General features: G+C 45.4%; 1 protein-coding gene across 1 annotated transcript in view; it reads right to left on the bottom strand.

Moving 5' to 3' along the window:
- Positions 1-4,596: 4,596 nt before the first annotated feature.
- Positions 4,597-13,734, bottom strand: part of KAT2A (lysine acetyltransferase 2A) — a 40,122-nt gene continuing 30,984 nt past the window's right edge. The window contains exons 14-18 of the mRNA XM_063137316.1: positions 11,781-11,895; positions 10,358-10,394; positions 9,729-9,792; positions 9,179-9,263; positions 4,597-7,835 (exon numbers count right to left, since the gene is read on the bottom strand). Of these exons, the coding sequence (XP_062993386.1) occupies positions 7,642-7,835; positions 9,179-9,263; positions 9,729-9,792; positions 10,358-10,394; positions 11,781-11,895 (495 nt within the window). The 3' untranslated portion in view covers positions 4,597-7,641. The remainder of the gene's footprint in view (positions 7,836-9,178; positions 9,264-9,728; positions 9,793-10,357; positions 10,395-11,780; positions 11,896-13,734) is intronic.

Below are 13,734 nucleotides of genomic sequence, written 5' to 3'. Positions count from 1 at the left end.
TAATCACGAATCCTCTTCTATTTCTGCTGCTTTTTATATAGTTTTATCTAAGTGGTATTTTTATATTTTCTTGTGATGCTTAAGTTATTTTAGACTCTGCTGTTTTTAACTGATTTATTGTTTTCCCCCTTTAATTTATATGGATTTTGTGGTTTTATTGAGAGCTATTAGCAATCTTAGAAATAAATACATACCGTATTTCTTCGATTGTAAGACTCCATTGATTGTAAGACATACACTAATTTCAGTACCACCAACAGAAAAAAAAAACCCTAAGACACACCCGCGATTCTAAGACGCACCCCACTTTTAGAGATGTTTATATGGGGAAAAAGTGTGTCATAGAATCGAAGAAATAGGGTAAGTAAATGAAACTGATATTGGGTATTTATGAATTAGAGAGTTAAATAGCTAAGGCACTATGCACAAGCTCAGAGTTGCTTTCCCCCTGAGGCTGCGTTGTGTGCCTTTTGGACATTCTGCTATAATGATTCCATAGCAGTTTTCATCATGAGACCTATGAACATGGAATACAGTCACTGTCAGTTGACCATTTGGAAAAGATCCACACAAGAAGAAATCCCCAGTTCCTCTGAAGAACAGACGAAGAGGCTAGCATGAGCAACTAGATATAAATATGCACAATGACTTTCCCCCCTCTGGTCACATGTGACTGACTCCCCCCCCCCCTTTTGTTGTTTGTTCTATCATAGAAATTTAGATACCAAATTTTTATTCTTTGCTTTTATTTCACCTTTGTGCCTGACAACAGGCCCCCAAAGTGCACAACCAGTGGGAACAACATCTATTAAGATTCTTATAAAGGCAGTAGTGACCAGTGCTGTAGAGCAGTGGTTCCCAAAGTGGGCGGTACTGCCCCATTGGGGGCAGTGGGATTGCATAGGGGGGCATTGAGAGGCAAGGGGGTGGCAGGGGGGCACTAAGAGGCAAAGGGGTGGCAGGGGGGCAATTGAGGTGGTCTCTTCTGAAAAGCGCCTCTCCAGAAGGTCTTAAAACCCAGTGACATTTTTATGGGAGAAGGTAGTTTGGCCCCAAGCCATATAGGGGAAGAATCTACACATGTATTAATACCATTTAAGAGGAGTCCTTTTAATGGTGAATTGAAATGTTTCAAAAGCACCAAAATGCTAATGAAGAGACATACTCTGCTTGGTGTGCCCTGCCACGCTGGCTGCAAAACAGAGGCATTCGCTCTCTTTTCCCTCCCTCCCTCAGCAAGCCTGTGGCGGGTGCTTCCCATTTGAAGGGGCCACGTGCAGCATGGCCCCTTTTTCATTCTCAGCTCCTCCGCCCGGCTGCCGCTGCCACTGCTCAGCCCAGGCACCCAGACCAGCAGGATCCAGAGGAGCGTTAAGAAATTACAGAATAGTGAGGTGCTCTACCCTAGTTACTAAATATATCTAATATCCTTGCTAATTGACTATCAGACTTTGAAAAGATGATATCACTGGATCAAGTTCATCAGTTATGTTTAATTGAATAAACTAAAAAAATGTAATTGGATTTTGAATAAATATTCAATTAATTGTTACGGTTTTGAATTTTATTGTTATTATCTTCCTTAATGGGGTTGTTGAAAATCGCTATTCTGAATAATAATTTTTATAGTGTAGGGTAGGGGGCACTGGGCATGAGTTTGTGGAACCAAGGGGGCGGTGACCTGAAAAACAGCACCATGTACATTGATGGTGCTATATAAATAAATAATAATAATAATGAAAAAGTTTGGGAACCACTGCTGTAGAGGGAAACACTGAAGTGCAGGCGTTCATCATGACAGTTTCAATAGCCAAGCCTTCACGGAGCTGTGTTGATACACAGTAAACCAGTTTAACACTTTTCATCTCCACTCTTTTGTAAAGCTAATGGGTCTGAGTTGCCCATTTAAGACCAAGCCACCCCAAAATACTTTGCATTACAACAGGGGAAAATATATTGTTGCTGGGAAAGCTTATCCCCCCACCCCATCAGCTAATGTGAGGGCTGCAGCCAAGAGGGAACAGGGAATTCTGAGGAGGGTGGCATATTAGCAGGGTTGGCTGGCACTGTGTCCCTTGGAGCCTTGGTTCCACTACACTACTGATGGTGACATAATCGACGATGAATGCAAAAGTCCACTCCCCAGGCCTTAAGAGGTTGGTGCTGCTGGTATTATGGCTGTTTCAACTGCTGTGGAGGCCACAGGAGAAAACATCCACTCCCCAGGCCTGAGATGCTCCACCTCCTTAAGGTACCTTTCCTATTTTCTCTCTCATGTTACTCTGTAAAGTACACTGAATCCAAACAGGAGATGTGCAACCTGTGTGTGGCATGTGGTTGCAATCTCCCTAAAAGAGCCGGTTTGCAGTTTAGGGGTGCTCCTGGATCCAGCTGTTCCTAGATGACCACACGGCAGCAGCCAAAAGCACCTTTTGTCAGCTTCGGCTTGTGCACCTTTTCTGGAGAAACTAGACACTGGGGATGTTCACACAATTCCTTTTATTAAAACAAAAAGACAAAAAAAAAAAATGTAGCAGGGCCGGCCCTGCCATTATGCGGAGTGGTGTGGTGGAGCCAGCAGTGGCAGCCTCCTGGCTGTTCCCTTCTGTGGGAGTATAGAGCTGCGTGTTCCAGGCTCCTAAACTAGGCCACCCCTAAACTAGCCTGTTGCCCTCAAGCAAGGTGGAGGATGTTGTCCCATCACCAGTGTTGAACTAAGATTCATCTGTCAGTCCAGTTGGCTTTAATTGGTGGAATGGGGGCTCCATCTTGTCCTTCATCTCAAGTAGCAAAATGTCTTGGTCTGGCCTGGTTTCTAGTCCTTATGACCACAGACACACTTTTAAAAAAAAGGCTATGTGGGCAATACCTAATGGAATGTCAAAAGCTGAGATGGGGCAGGTGTTGAGCAAGAGAGATCAACCAAGATTTCCAATAATTAAGGGCTTCAGTGATTTGCATAATGCTCACCACGATTACCAGAAATATAGAATGATGCAGAATAAGCAAATTCGCATCATCTATACAGGTAACAGAATCAAAATTTTCTTTGTACCAAGTACACATCGTTCTGATGACTGCTTTCTATACTTCAGGTAAACAATGTATGAAATATAGCAAATTAATAAACCAGGAAAAAACACTACTTAATAAAATCAGCTGGGTAATCAACCAAATGTGCTGGCCATGGGTCAAAAAATACTGAAATATATAGGGCCAGTTCACATAATCAAATAAGCCATTGTGACTTGTTTTAATTCCCAGCATCAGTTGGGCGCGATTTACCTTATTACCCACCTTGGCACAGCTTATTGTGTTGTCTGAACCCAGGTAGGATGGCTTGTTTGAGGGGGATCAACCCTCAACTAACCCTACAACAGACTATCGTTTATTTGACATTTTTCCCCCTCAAACAAGCCATGACACCCAGATTTGGAAAACATACATGACCAGCTACATCAGTGCAGGTAATTAGGAAATGGTGCCAAGCACGCACCGGGAATTAAATTAAACCAAGGTGGTTTGTTTTGACTGTGCAAACCAGAAAAATATCTACCAGGCCCAAAACCTTAATACTGTTTCACAAAATCTGCAAGATTGTTAACAGGGACTGGCCAACGAGACCACATTATGCCAGTCCTTTTCTAGCTTCATTGGCTGACAGTCCAGGTCTGAGCCCGATTCAAAGTGCTGGTATTAACATTCAAATCCCTAAACGGCTTGGGGCCAGGCTATCTGAAGGAAAGCCTCCTCCCGTATGTACCTGCCTGGGCACTATGATCAGTTTCAGAGGTCCTTCTCTGTGAGCCCCTGCCAAAAGAAGTGATGCAGGTGACTACCAGGTGGAAGGATTTCTCTGCTATGGAATGAGCTCCCTAGAGAGGTTCACCTGGCACCGACATTATACTCTTTTTGACACCAGATGAAGACCTTTTTATTTTCCCAATATTTTAAGAGTTCACTATCTTAGTCTTTAGCTTTTCTGTTTTAAATCTGTATTTTAAATCTGCATTTTAAATTTTATTTATTTTATTTAGCCAGAGCTCTCTGAGCAGTTTACAGAAATTCTAAAATTGAGATAAAAATGAGTATACAAAATTTAAAATTCTAAAACGCAGAACATACACACATAAAGCATTAAAAACCGTTAAAAAACTAAACATGTGGGTGATTAAGATGTGCTGCCATATGCCTGGGCAAAGAGGAAAGACTTAACCTGGTGCCAGAAAGATAGCAGCGTTGGTGCCAGGCGAGCCTCATCAGGGAGATCGTTCCAGTCTGGGGGCCACCACAGAAAAGGCCCTGTCCCTCGTTGCCACACTCCGAGCCTCTCTCAGAGTAGGCACCTGGAGGAGGACCTTAGATGTTGAACGTAGTGACCGGGTATCTCTTCACTGCTGCTTGGTTTTATTTCTGGTTGTGCTTTTATATTGCGATTTGTTTTATATCTTGAATTGTAGTTGATGATTTAAATTTTTGTGAACCGCCCAGAGAGCTACAGCTATTGGGCGGTATAGAAATGCAATAAATAAATAAATAGATAGATAGATAGATAGATAGATAGATAGAAGTGGATTTAAAAGAAGCCAGCACACCTTTCTACTTCAGACATATTCTTTATTATTTTGCTCCTTTTATTTATTAAAAAATGGAATGGCAACATTATCGAAAGGCCCAGAATGGCAGACCCAGGCCCTCCAATTGTACAGGTTAAGCACACAAATGTGGTGGGCATAAGGCAACAGTCACTTAAGAGAAGGCAGGTGGATCGCCACTTAAATGTTTCCCTCCCTCTCTCCACTCCATTATAAGGTTCCTCAAATGTATAGCAGGCAAATAAATCCCCTATAATGAGAGGAAGGGGAAGGGGAAGGAGAGGATGAATGTGCAGAAGGTTGGAAGAAGAGACCAGGATGAGGTGGGAGAACATCATTAATCTATTTCCCATCGAAACTTCTTTAGACTTTGTGATTGAGGCAAAAGGCTCAGCACTGATGGACGCTGATGGCTGGTTTGGAAGCAATATGATGTTACATCTTACACTGAATCCCCAGAAAGGTATTAATCAGAGAATCCCACTGAACCTCCAACCCAATTAGGATTTCTAGAGCAAATGCTTAAACCCTGCAAAGTCTACCTGGACAGACTACCCACAAGCAAGAAGCAAAGTGACTGGCAGCTAAACGACCTGGTTCACACAATACGACAAGCCAGAGTATGGGTTGTTGCTGAACTGTGGGTTTTTGAATAGTTGGTAGTTGTGTTCTGTGAACCCAGCCATGCTAATAAACCATGGTTTGTTAACCACAAACAACCCAGAGTTTACCACCCAATAACAAACCATGGATTTGCTTCACGTGTTGCCTGTGGTTCAAACCATGGTTTGTTAGTGAGGCTGCATTCATACAACACAACTACCCATGATTCAATAATAAGCCATGGTTCAATGACAGCTCGTACTCAACCTGCACTCTGGCTTGTTATGTTGTGTGAACCCAGCCAATGTGTGCCACTTGGACTCCCACCTCACTCACCCAGTTTTTCTGTTTCTTTTCTCCACTTTTACTGAATGAATCTGTCAAATCAAGAGAGAAGGAAAGAAGCCCAGGAGGAAGAAGCCCTCCCGTCCCTGACGCTTCCTCCCATCACCCAAGCAAATTCAGGCAGTGCTAGAAGGAAGAGGAGAAAAGAGATGGTCGGCAGCCCACATATCCCATTTAGTTGAGGCCACAAATAAATTTACATTACCACTCTATGGCAGCCTTCCCCAACTTGGTGCCCTTTGAGATGTTTTGGACTTCAACTCCCATCAGCCCCAAACAGCATGGCCAAAGGGAATGAATGCTAAGAGGACCCATCTGAAGTACAACAGGTTGGGGAAGGCTAAATCTAGGGAACTTCATACATTTCCTTTCTCCACCCCACGATGCAGGGAACTTTTGCCACGATGTCTGTAATTCTTATGGAGTTAATATTTCCATGAACCTTACCTTTCCCCTATCCTAAATTAAAGAGTCAGAGGTAAAATCCACCTGAGATAAGGAACTGTTGCTTTTTCAATGGGAAAACAATGGGTGGTTATACCCCCATGTCACCACATGGTGGCAAAATTTACAGGAATTCTGAAGCAAGCAAGTGGGATGCATGGGTCTGGCAACATGGCAGCACAATCCCTTTAAAGTGTCTGGTTAGCAGCAAAATTGGGCCCCCCGTATGAAAAAAATAAAACAAAATCTCTTCTAAGCTCCCTAAATCAAGGCATGAGAAACAACCAATACAACAGACACGCACCGATGTATGTGCAGTGAAGTGCATGTGAGAGGGCATGAGAGAGAAAGAGAGAGAGAGAGAGAGAGAGTCATCAACTCCACTGACATGGTCAGAGGCAGCACCAAAGCTGAAAGAAGAGGTCTGACTAGTCTTGATAGAAAGCCAGGGACGGGAGGGAGAGGTCTCAGCACAGACAACCATCAGCCATGGTTGTAGCAGACCAAAGAAGTGCGAGGTTCAATAAGAGCAGGGCGGAAACATAATTTGGAATGGTCCGTAAATTGGAGTGTTGGGAGAAAACACACACCCAGTAGAGGTGTCTGGGATGGGATGGGAGGCAAGACATTTGCTCTTTCTGATCTAGAATGTGGGGAAGCCACCGTCCGTGTACCTCAACCATTCTTTAGCAGAGAGTAAAGTTTTGATCCAGCACCAAGTTTTTGGTGGGTTTTGTGAGGGCCAAGAACTTGGTCAGTCTAGTGAGTAGGGCAAAGTGCTTTGTGTGTGTGTTTTATAAGGGGGGGGGGAAGGGATTCTTGTGTGCCCCACCCGTTGGCTTACCTGCCTCTTGTAGCCCAATGAGATGTAAGCCCCACGATTCACAGGCTCCTCTCCTCTGTAGGAAAGGTAACTGCATTCAGGTGAGCTAGTGGACACTTGTGAACCGGCCAGAAGGAAGGGAAGGCTTCAGATACAGTCCCAGCAAAAGCTCTTGGGGAGCAGGGAGAACCCCCTGCAGCTTTTGCAGCTCCCCACCCTCTTGGTCCTCTTCTGCCCCCCAAACTGCTCCTTTTGTACATTCACATGTCAAGAAGAAATGGCTGAACCTTAAAGCAAGGATGGCGGGTAAGCAGATGAAACCCTCCAGAGGCCCGGTAGCATGGGACTACGGAAGACCCACAGGCACAAAAGGGAAATTGGGGTGGTCGGTACGGGTGTGTGTATGTGTGTGTGTGTGCAGGGGAGAGAGAAGCTGCATCAGGTCCCTCGTTCGATCTCAAGATGCTTACGTGAGGATTCAGGCAACCCTTTTTGGCAAGAAGGAGAGAAAGCCATCTTCCAAAGTCCTCCCAGTTACTCCCTTCTGGAAATGAAGACCCAACGGACGGAGTGATAAGGCTCAGAAATGAACAAGGCTGAGAACAGATCCCAGGCCGTGAAAGGGAGAGAAGCGTTCAGAGATGGCCGTCTGCGGGTGCCTTCCCCCTTTTCACGCCAGGGGGAACCTCTTACGTCCAGCCAACCACATCTGGTTTGTGCGTTGCGATGCGGCAAAAGGCAGCCAGGAAGAACGTCCAGCCGTTCACAAGCTGGAAGAGTTTCCAACGAGACGGAAGGGGCGGAGGCGGACGCTCCCCGCGGGGGCTGCTCCTACTTGTCGATGAGGCCCCCTTCCTTCAGCTTGAAGTAGAAGAACTTCTCCAGCGTGTTGGCACACTTGCAGTAATCGCTCTCCGGCGGGTTGTATTCGCGGCAGTTGGTGATGATGCGCTGCAAGTCGGCAATGAACAGCTTCTTGGTGACGTAGTAGCGGTTCTTGAGTCGCTCCGTCATCGTCTTGAGGTCTGCGGGAGCAGGAAGACGAGGGGGCGGGAGAGACAAGGTCACCGGTGTGAGGGGTTGCAAAACAAGCAAACAAACAATGAGGCCTTCACAGCTCACTATAAACTCTGCTCCTCATCAACAGGAATTTATTATTATTATTATTATTATTATTATTATTATTATTATTATTATTATTTGTATCCCGCCTTTTGCCCAATGCTGGACCTCAAGGCGGCCTTACAAAGTTTAAAATATACATTGGGGGGGGGAGGGAAACAAAACCATAAACAATTAAAAAAATACACAATAAAATTATAAGACATTAACATAGATGGAGGGCTGGATTATTCTCCAAAGGCCTGCTTGAACAAAAAAAGTTTTAGCCTGCTTCCGAAAGCCCATCAAGGAGGGAGCCAGCCTAGCTTCCCCGGGAAGAGAGTTCCAGAGCACCAGAGCAGCCACCGAGAAGGCCCTCTCCCATGTTCCCACCAAGCGTGCCTGTGAAGAAGGTGGGACTGAAAGAAGGGCTTCTCCAGAAGATCTCAAAGCACGGGCAGGCTCATAAGGGAGAATACGTTCTTTCAAATAACCTGAACCCGAACCATATGGGGAATGTGGAATAGTTAAGTGAGAGATAGCCAGGGGAGGTGGGCAGACACATAGACCCTCAGTAAAACATGATTTCTTTCATGCCGATTGGCTGTGGATGTTGGTAATTGTATTCCAGCACATCTGGAGGGCACCCAGTTGGGGAAGGCTAGTTTATAGCTTCATTTTGAATACTCTTTGGATTTGCTTTAGGGTTGGTAATAAGGTATTTTAGGAACGCCTACTGAATTTTGTAAGCTTTCTTTTCTTTTTTTAAATGGCCGGGCATTTATATTCAAACTTTGAACCACCAGACTGTTCTTATTGTGTTTATACAGTCTCTCCCTTTTTAAAACAAAAACAAACAAACAAAAATCAACCTGAAATATACTTTTAAGGAACCGAGGAAATAATTTTTTGTTTTTGTTGTTAAAAAAGATTCTTTTTAGGACCATTTGGTTCACGCAGCCTGAAGTGCTAAGCTCATCATGCTGAGCTCATCTCTGCACTCAGTAGAGTAAAAAACTTCTCTTTGCCTCCCAAAGTCAAGCTGTTATTCTTAGGAATCTGACCGCTGTTCTGACTATGACACCAAAAACTACATTCCCTGGCTCTATGGAAGGATTGCGATCCTAAAGAAAACTAATCTCCATGAATCTAGGCATCTGTAACAAGAAGTATTTCCACATCAGCTGCATTGACTCCCATCTGACCCCCCTCTTAACCTAGAAAAGTTGATCAGTGCTCCAAGCAAGGACCAGATCCAGCTACCTACCAATGGGGAAGCGGATGATTTCATAGTAGTCAGGAGCCTCCGATTTTTTCACTGGTTCCATGAATGGCCAGGCGCTGGGATGGGTCTAGCAAATGGGAGAAAGGCAGCATATTAGTCAGTAGCTTTCTAAACACAGAGGGTAAAGCAATACTTTTATTAGGACCAACCAAGGCAGGCAGTGGTGCGCAGGCTAATAAGTTACACCGAATTCTTCCTATGGTTGGATGTTAACAAAAAACTAAATAGGAGAAAGCACTTTCTGGCAGAGGACAGAAATATATTTGTCACCCTTTTAAATGTTTTTGCTTAATGTTTTAGCCCGAGAAGAGTTCTGTGGAACTCAAAAGCCTGCACATCACATTGTGTATCTTAGTTGGTCCTGATAAATTTATTGTTTGACCCTCTCTGTGTTTGGCTCCAACCCCTCACCCCTGCAATTACTTGTTTTTTATTCACTTTGGAAAAGTTCTCCAATTTAATCCAGTATCACTGTTGTAATAGTTTTTTGGTGTGTGTGTGTGCTAAATTAGTTATGATTGAGCCAAGTCACCTTGATTTGCGCAAGGAGATTTTTCAAGGTAGTATACAACTGGTCCGGATCTTTGAGCTCCTTCCTGGAAGAGAAAATCAAAGAGGGTTTGCTATAAGAGGGTTTGCTCACCTTGCTGCTGTCCACTTACACAAACGCTCATGATGCTTGGCTGTGTTTCCATACACGTTCAATCAAATCTCAAGAAGCTTTTTTGTTAAGGGAGGGTGTTATTGCCAGTGGCCTTTTGAAATCTACAGCGCAGTCTATTAAAACCCCCAAAGCAGCTGGGTTGCAACGAAGGAGATGATATTCTTGGGGAAATTAGAATGGGGAAAGTTAAGAGATGCTACACTTCCCAGAGTGCACCAGGCCTATAGTGTTTAATGAACAGTGGGCCCTTTGCGGGAGACTTGGAGTGGGCTTGTCCTCATTGAACAGTGTCTCTTTCTTTGGGGTCTTCTATCCTATTCCGTCAGCTCCTTAAACAATAACAATACAAACACTGCTTTGGAGTATTCAAAGGCCTCTGCATGCATTCAGTCAGTAAGCCTCACAATTGTTCTGCAAGGTAGGTAAAGATCTTGCTGCTGGCAGGGAGGAAGGATAAGAGACAGGGAAAGAAGTACAGGAGGTGTCACGCTACTTACCCTTTTTCCTTCCCCAGGGGCTTCCATCCTGTTTCCCCTGGAAGAGAAGAAGAGTTACACATTATTCTAAAGTAAACCAATAAGCCATGGCCAGTTCATGAGAAAAAGGTAGTTCCCACAGTCCTGGTGCTAACTGGTAATAAAGAGAGAGAAAAGAGAGAGAGAAAGAGAGAGAGGTGGAAGGATTCACTCTAGCCTACGCTTTACATCAGCATAGGTTGGACATGGCTGCTTTACATTCTGTGATAGGATGATTCTTTCCCTCCTAACCCTAGATGTAGGGGAGCTGGTTGTGGTTCCTCAGCATCCTGGGAAATGATCTCTTCGCAGTCTTGAAGATACTGATGGAATGAACACATCCCTAGGCTGAGGCTTAACAATGAAGAAAGGTCCTGGGGCGAAAATGAAGTTCAAGAGAGCACAGAAAGAAGTAAGGCAGCCTTTAATTGTGGCAATTCCCGATGCCCAAAAAGAACTGGAAGATTGGAAAGGAGGCACACCCAAGGCAGCATGCAAGGGCGGAGAAAAAGATTTCAGTCATCCACTCTAAAAATGTGGGCAAAAATTGCAGATGGAGCCAGAGAACCTCAGAAGCTACCACTGCAACAGGGCTGGCCTAAGACATTTTCCTGCCTGAAGTTGATCAGCATACTTGTTGTATTTTTTTTAATCTGCCCAATACCTCCACTGGGTACATACGGGAGGGGACGTTCCTTTAGATACTCTGGTCCCAAGCCATTTAGTAGTTTCTGTGCTGTCTTCAAAGGCTGCCCCAAGTACAATGCATCGTAGTAATCCAACCAGAAGGTTGTCAGAGCATGGATAAGTGTCGTCAGGCTATCTCTGTTCTGATAGGGTCACAGCTGGTAGATCTGCCTAAACTAATAAAAGTGGGCTCAAGTGACATAGATATAGCCAGGAAGCAATCTCAAGCTGCTCACCTGATCTTTCACAGGGGAGTGCAACCCCCTCCAGAACCAACTGGGCAGATGAACCACCTGTCAAAAGAACCTCCATCGTGTCTGGATTGAGCTTCAGTCTATTATCCCTCATCCAGTCCATTACCCTGCTCAGGCACTAACTGAGGACATCCACTGTTTCATCTGGGTTCCATGAAAAGAACAGGTAAAACTGCGTGCCCTACGTGGCACCCCCCTGTTCCCATCCTGGCTCAAGGCGGAGAGTAGCCAAGGCAGGCCAAGTCATCCCAGAGTTCCCAGCCCCTCCGACAAAGAGTTCCTGATGGCCCAAAGCAGCAAAAGGGGTAGGAAGAAGACACAGCCAAGATCTGGCGAAAGCTTTCTTCCAACCTGTGGCTGAAAACACAACTGCTGTACATTTGATGCCTCTCCCCAAGACATGGCCGCTCCCTGAATGTCAAACATCCCCAAAGGCTGCCTTGTGACAGCTCCGCTAGACTCACGAATGCCAGGAATGCTTTCGATCGGGATGTGCCGAACACCCTCCTTGAAGCAAGTGAGGCCGGGGTAGACTTTGCGAATCTGGGCCTGCTTCCTCTCTATCAACTTCTTGATGATCTGGGGAAAACAAGCAAAAAAGAAAAGGGGGAAAATGTCAACTGGCGCAGGCGTGGAAAAGAGGGAGGGAAAGTACCATGAATGCACTGCAGAAATAGAGCCAAGCTCTGGCGCTGATGAAAATGTATTTATTACTCTTATATACTCTTATATTACTCTTATATACCGCCCCCATAGCCAGAGCTCTCTGGGCGGTTTACAGAAATTCTAAAATTGAGATAAAAACAAGTATACAAAATTTAAAATTTTAACACACAGAACATACACAACACATAAAGCATTAAAAACCGTTAAAAAACTAAACATGTGGGTGATTAAGATGTGCTGCCATATGCCTGGGCAAAGAGGAGTCTTAACCTGGCACCGGAAAGATAGCAGCGTTGGCACGAGGCGAGCCTCGTCAGGGAGATCGTTCCAGTCTGGGGGCCACCACCGAAAAGGCCCTGTCCCTCGTTGCCACACTCCGAGCCTCCACACTCCAAGCCAGTTCATTAAACAGCGGCCAGCAGCCATGATAGTGTTGAAGGTCCTGCTCCAACTACATGAATGTTCTCTTTAAAAAAAAACCTGCGCTAAACATTAAATATTCATTTCATCCTGTTTTCATTATTTGTATGTACTGAACTCCAAAGAGTCATTCCCTTGGTGCTAAAGATTTCAAGGACAAAATCCAGAAAAGTTCTCTTTGGAATGTCAACATGCTGAGAACACCCGTGCAGGATCAGGCCCAGGGGGAGAAGGCAGGGAGAAACGGGATGTTTCAGGAAGCATTAAAGTCAGGAAGCTGATCCAAGGTCAGTATCAAGGCGGCAGTCCTCAAGGGATGGGAAGATGTCGTCCGCAGGGTTAGCGGAGCCAAGGCGATGGGCAAAGGATGGCAGGGCTAGGAGCTCTTCTCAATCCTCCCAGAGTGCAGGGCACGGAATAACGGGCTCAAGTTAAAGGAAGCCAGATTCCGGCTGGACATCAGGAAAAACTCCCTGACTGTTAGAGCAGTACGACAATGGAATCAGTTACCTAGGGAGGTTGTGGGCTCTCCCACACTAGAGGCCTTCAAGAGGCAGCTGGACAACCATCTGTCAGGGATGCTTTAGGGTGGATTCCTGCACTGAGCAGGGGGTTGGACTCGATGGCCTTGTAGGCCCCTTCCAACTCTGCTATTCTATGATTCTATGACTCAGAATCAAGGGAAGAGGAGACATCCAAGGTGCCTCAGGGCACAGAGCAGGGATGTGTCGCCCTCCAGAAGTTGCCAGACCACAACACCCATCCTTTGTGACCATGAGCCATGCTGGCTGGGGCTGGTGGGACTTGGGAGTATAACAAAACCTGGAGCATCACAGATTCCTTGTCCCTGGCATAGAGAAAAGGCACAAGGACCAGAACTGGGTGGGCTACTCCCCCAGGGAAGATCCCAGGGCTGCCTTGCTCAATACTGAGGTGCTACACTTGTGTTTGGGCTATGCTGCCTGATCTTCCATACACGGAGGGGGAGGATTAGCAAAACCCCACACATAGAAAATTAGCATGTCAGGACCAATAAATGTAACCTGACATTCTACTTTTCCAAATGCAAAGTAGGCTTTTGCACGAAAGTGGATTCAGTTCCATGAGCCTCCATGCGCGGAATGAAGCGGTACAGACATCGGAGGAAACCAGGCCAAAGGACTTGGTGGTGCAAAGAAATGTGAACAGGAAGGAAGGCCAGCGACAGTAACGGGTTTAAACAAGACAGAGAGAGAGAGAAGGTTGCTGATGCTGCTCACGGGCCTGGAGAGATGGCAGTTTCAAAGCTAAGCTCAGGAAACAAGGCTCCCATTCTGTTCCCAGAAGGCCTCA

This window comes from Elgaria multicarinata, chromosome 11, assembly GCF_023053635.1.
Source record: "Elgaria multicarinata webbii isolate HBS135686 ecotype San Diego chromosome 11, rElgMul1.1.pri, whole genome shotgun sequence".
Lineage (NCBI taxonomy): Eukaryota > Metazoa > Chordata > Lepidosauria > Squamata > Anguidae > Elgaria > Elgaria multicarinata.
This window is presented reverse-complemented; position numbering and strand designations above follow the sequence as displayed.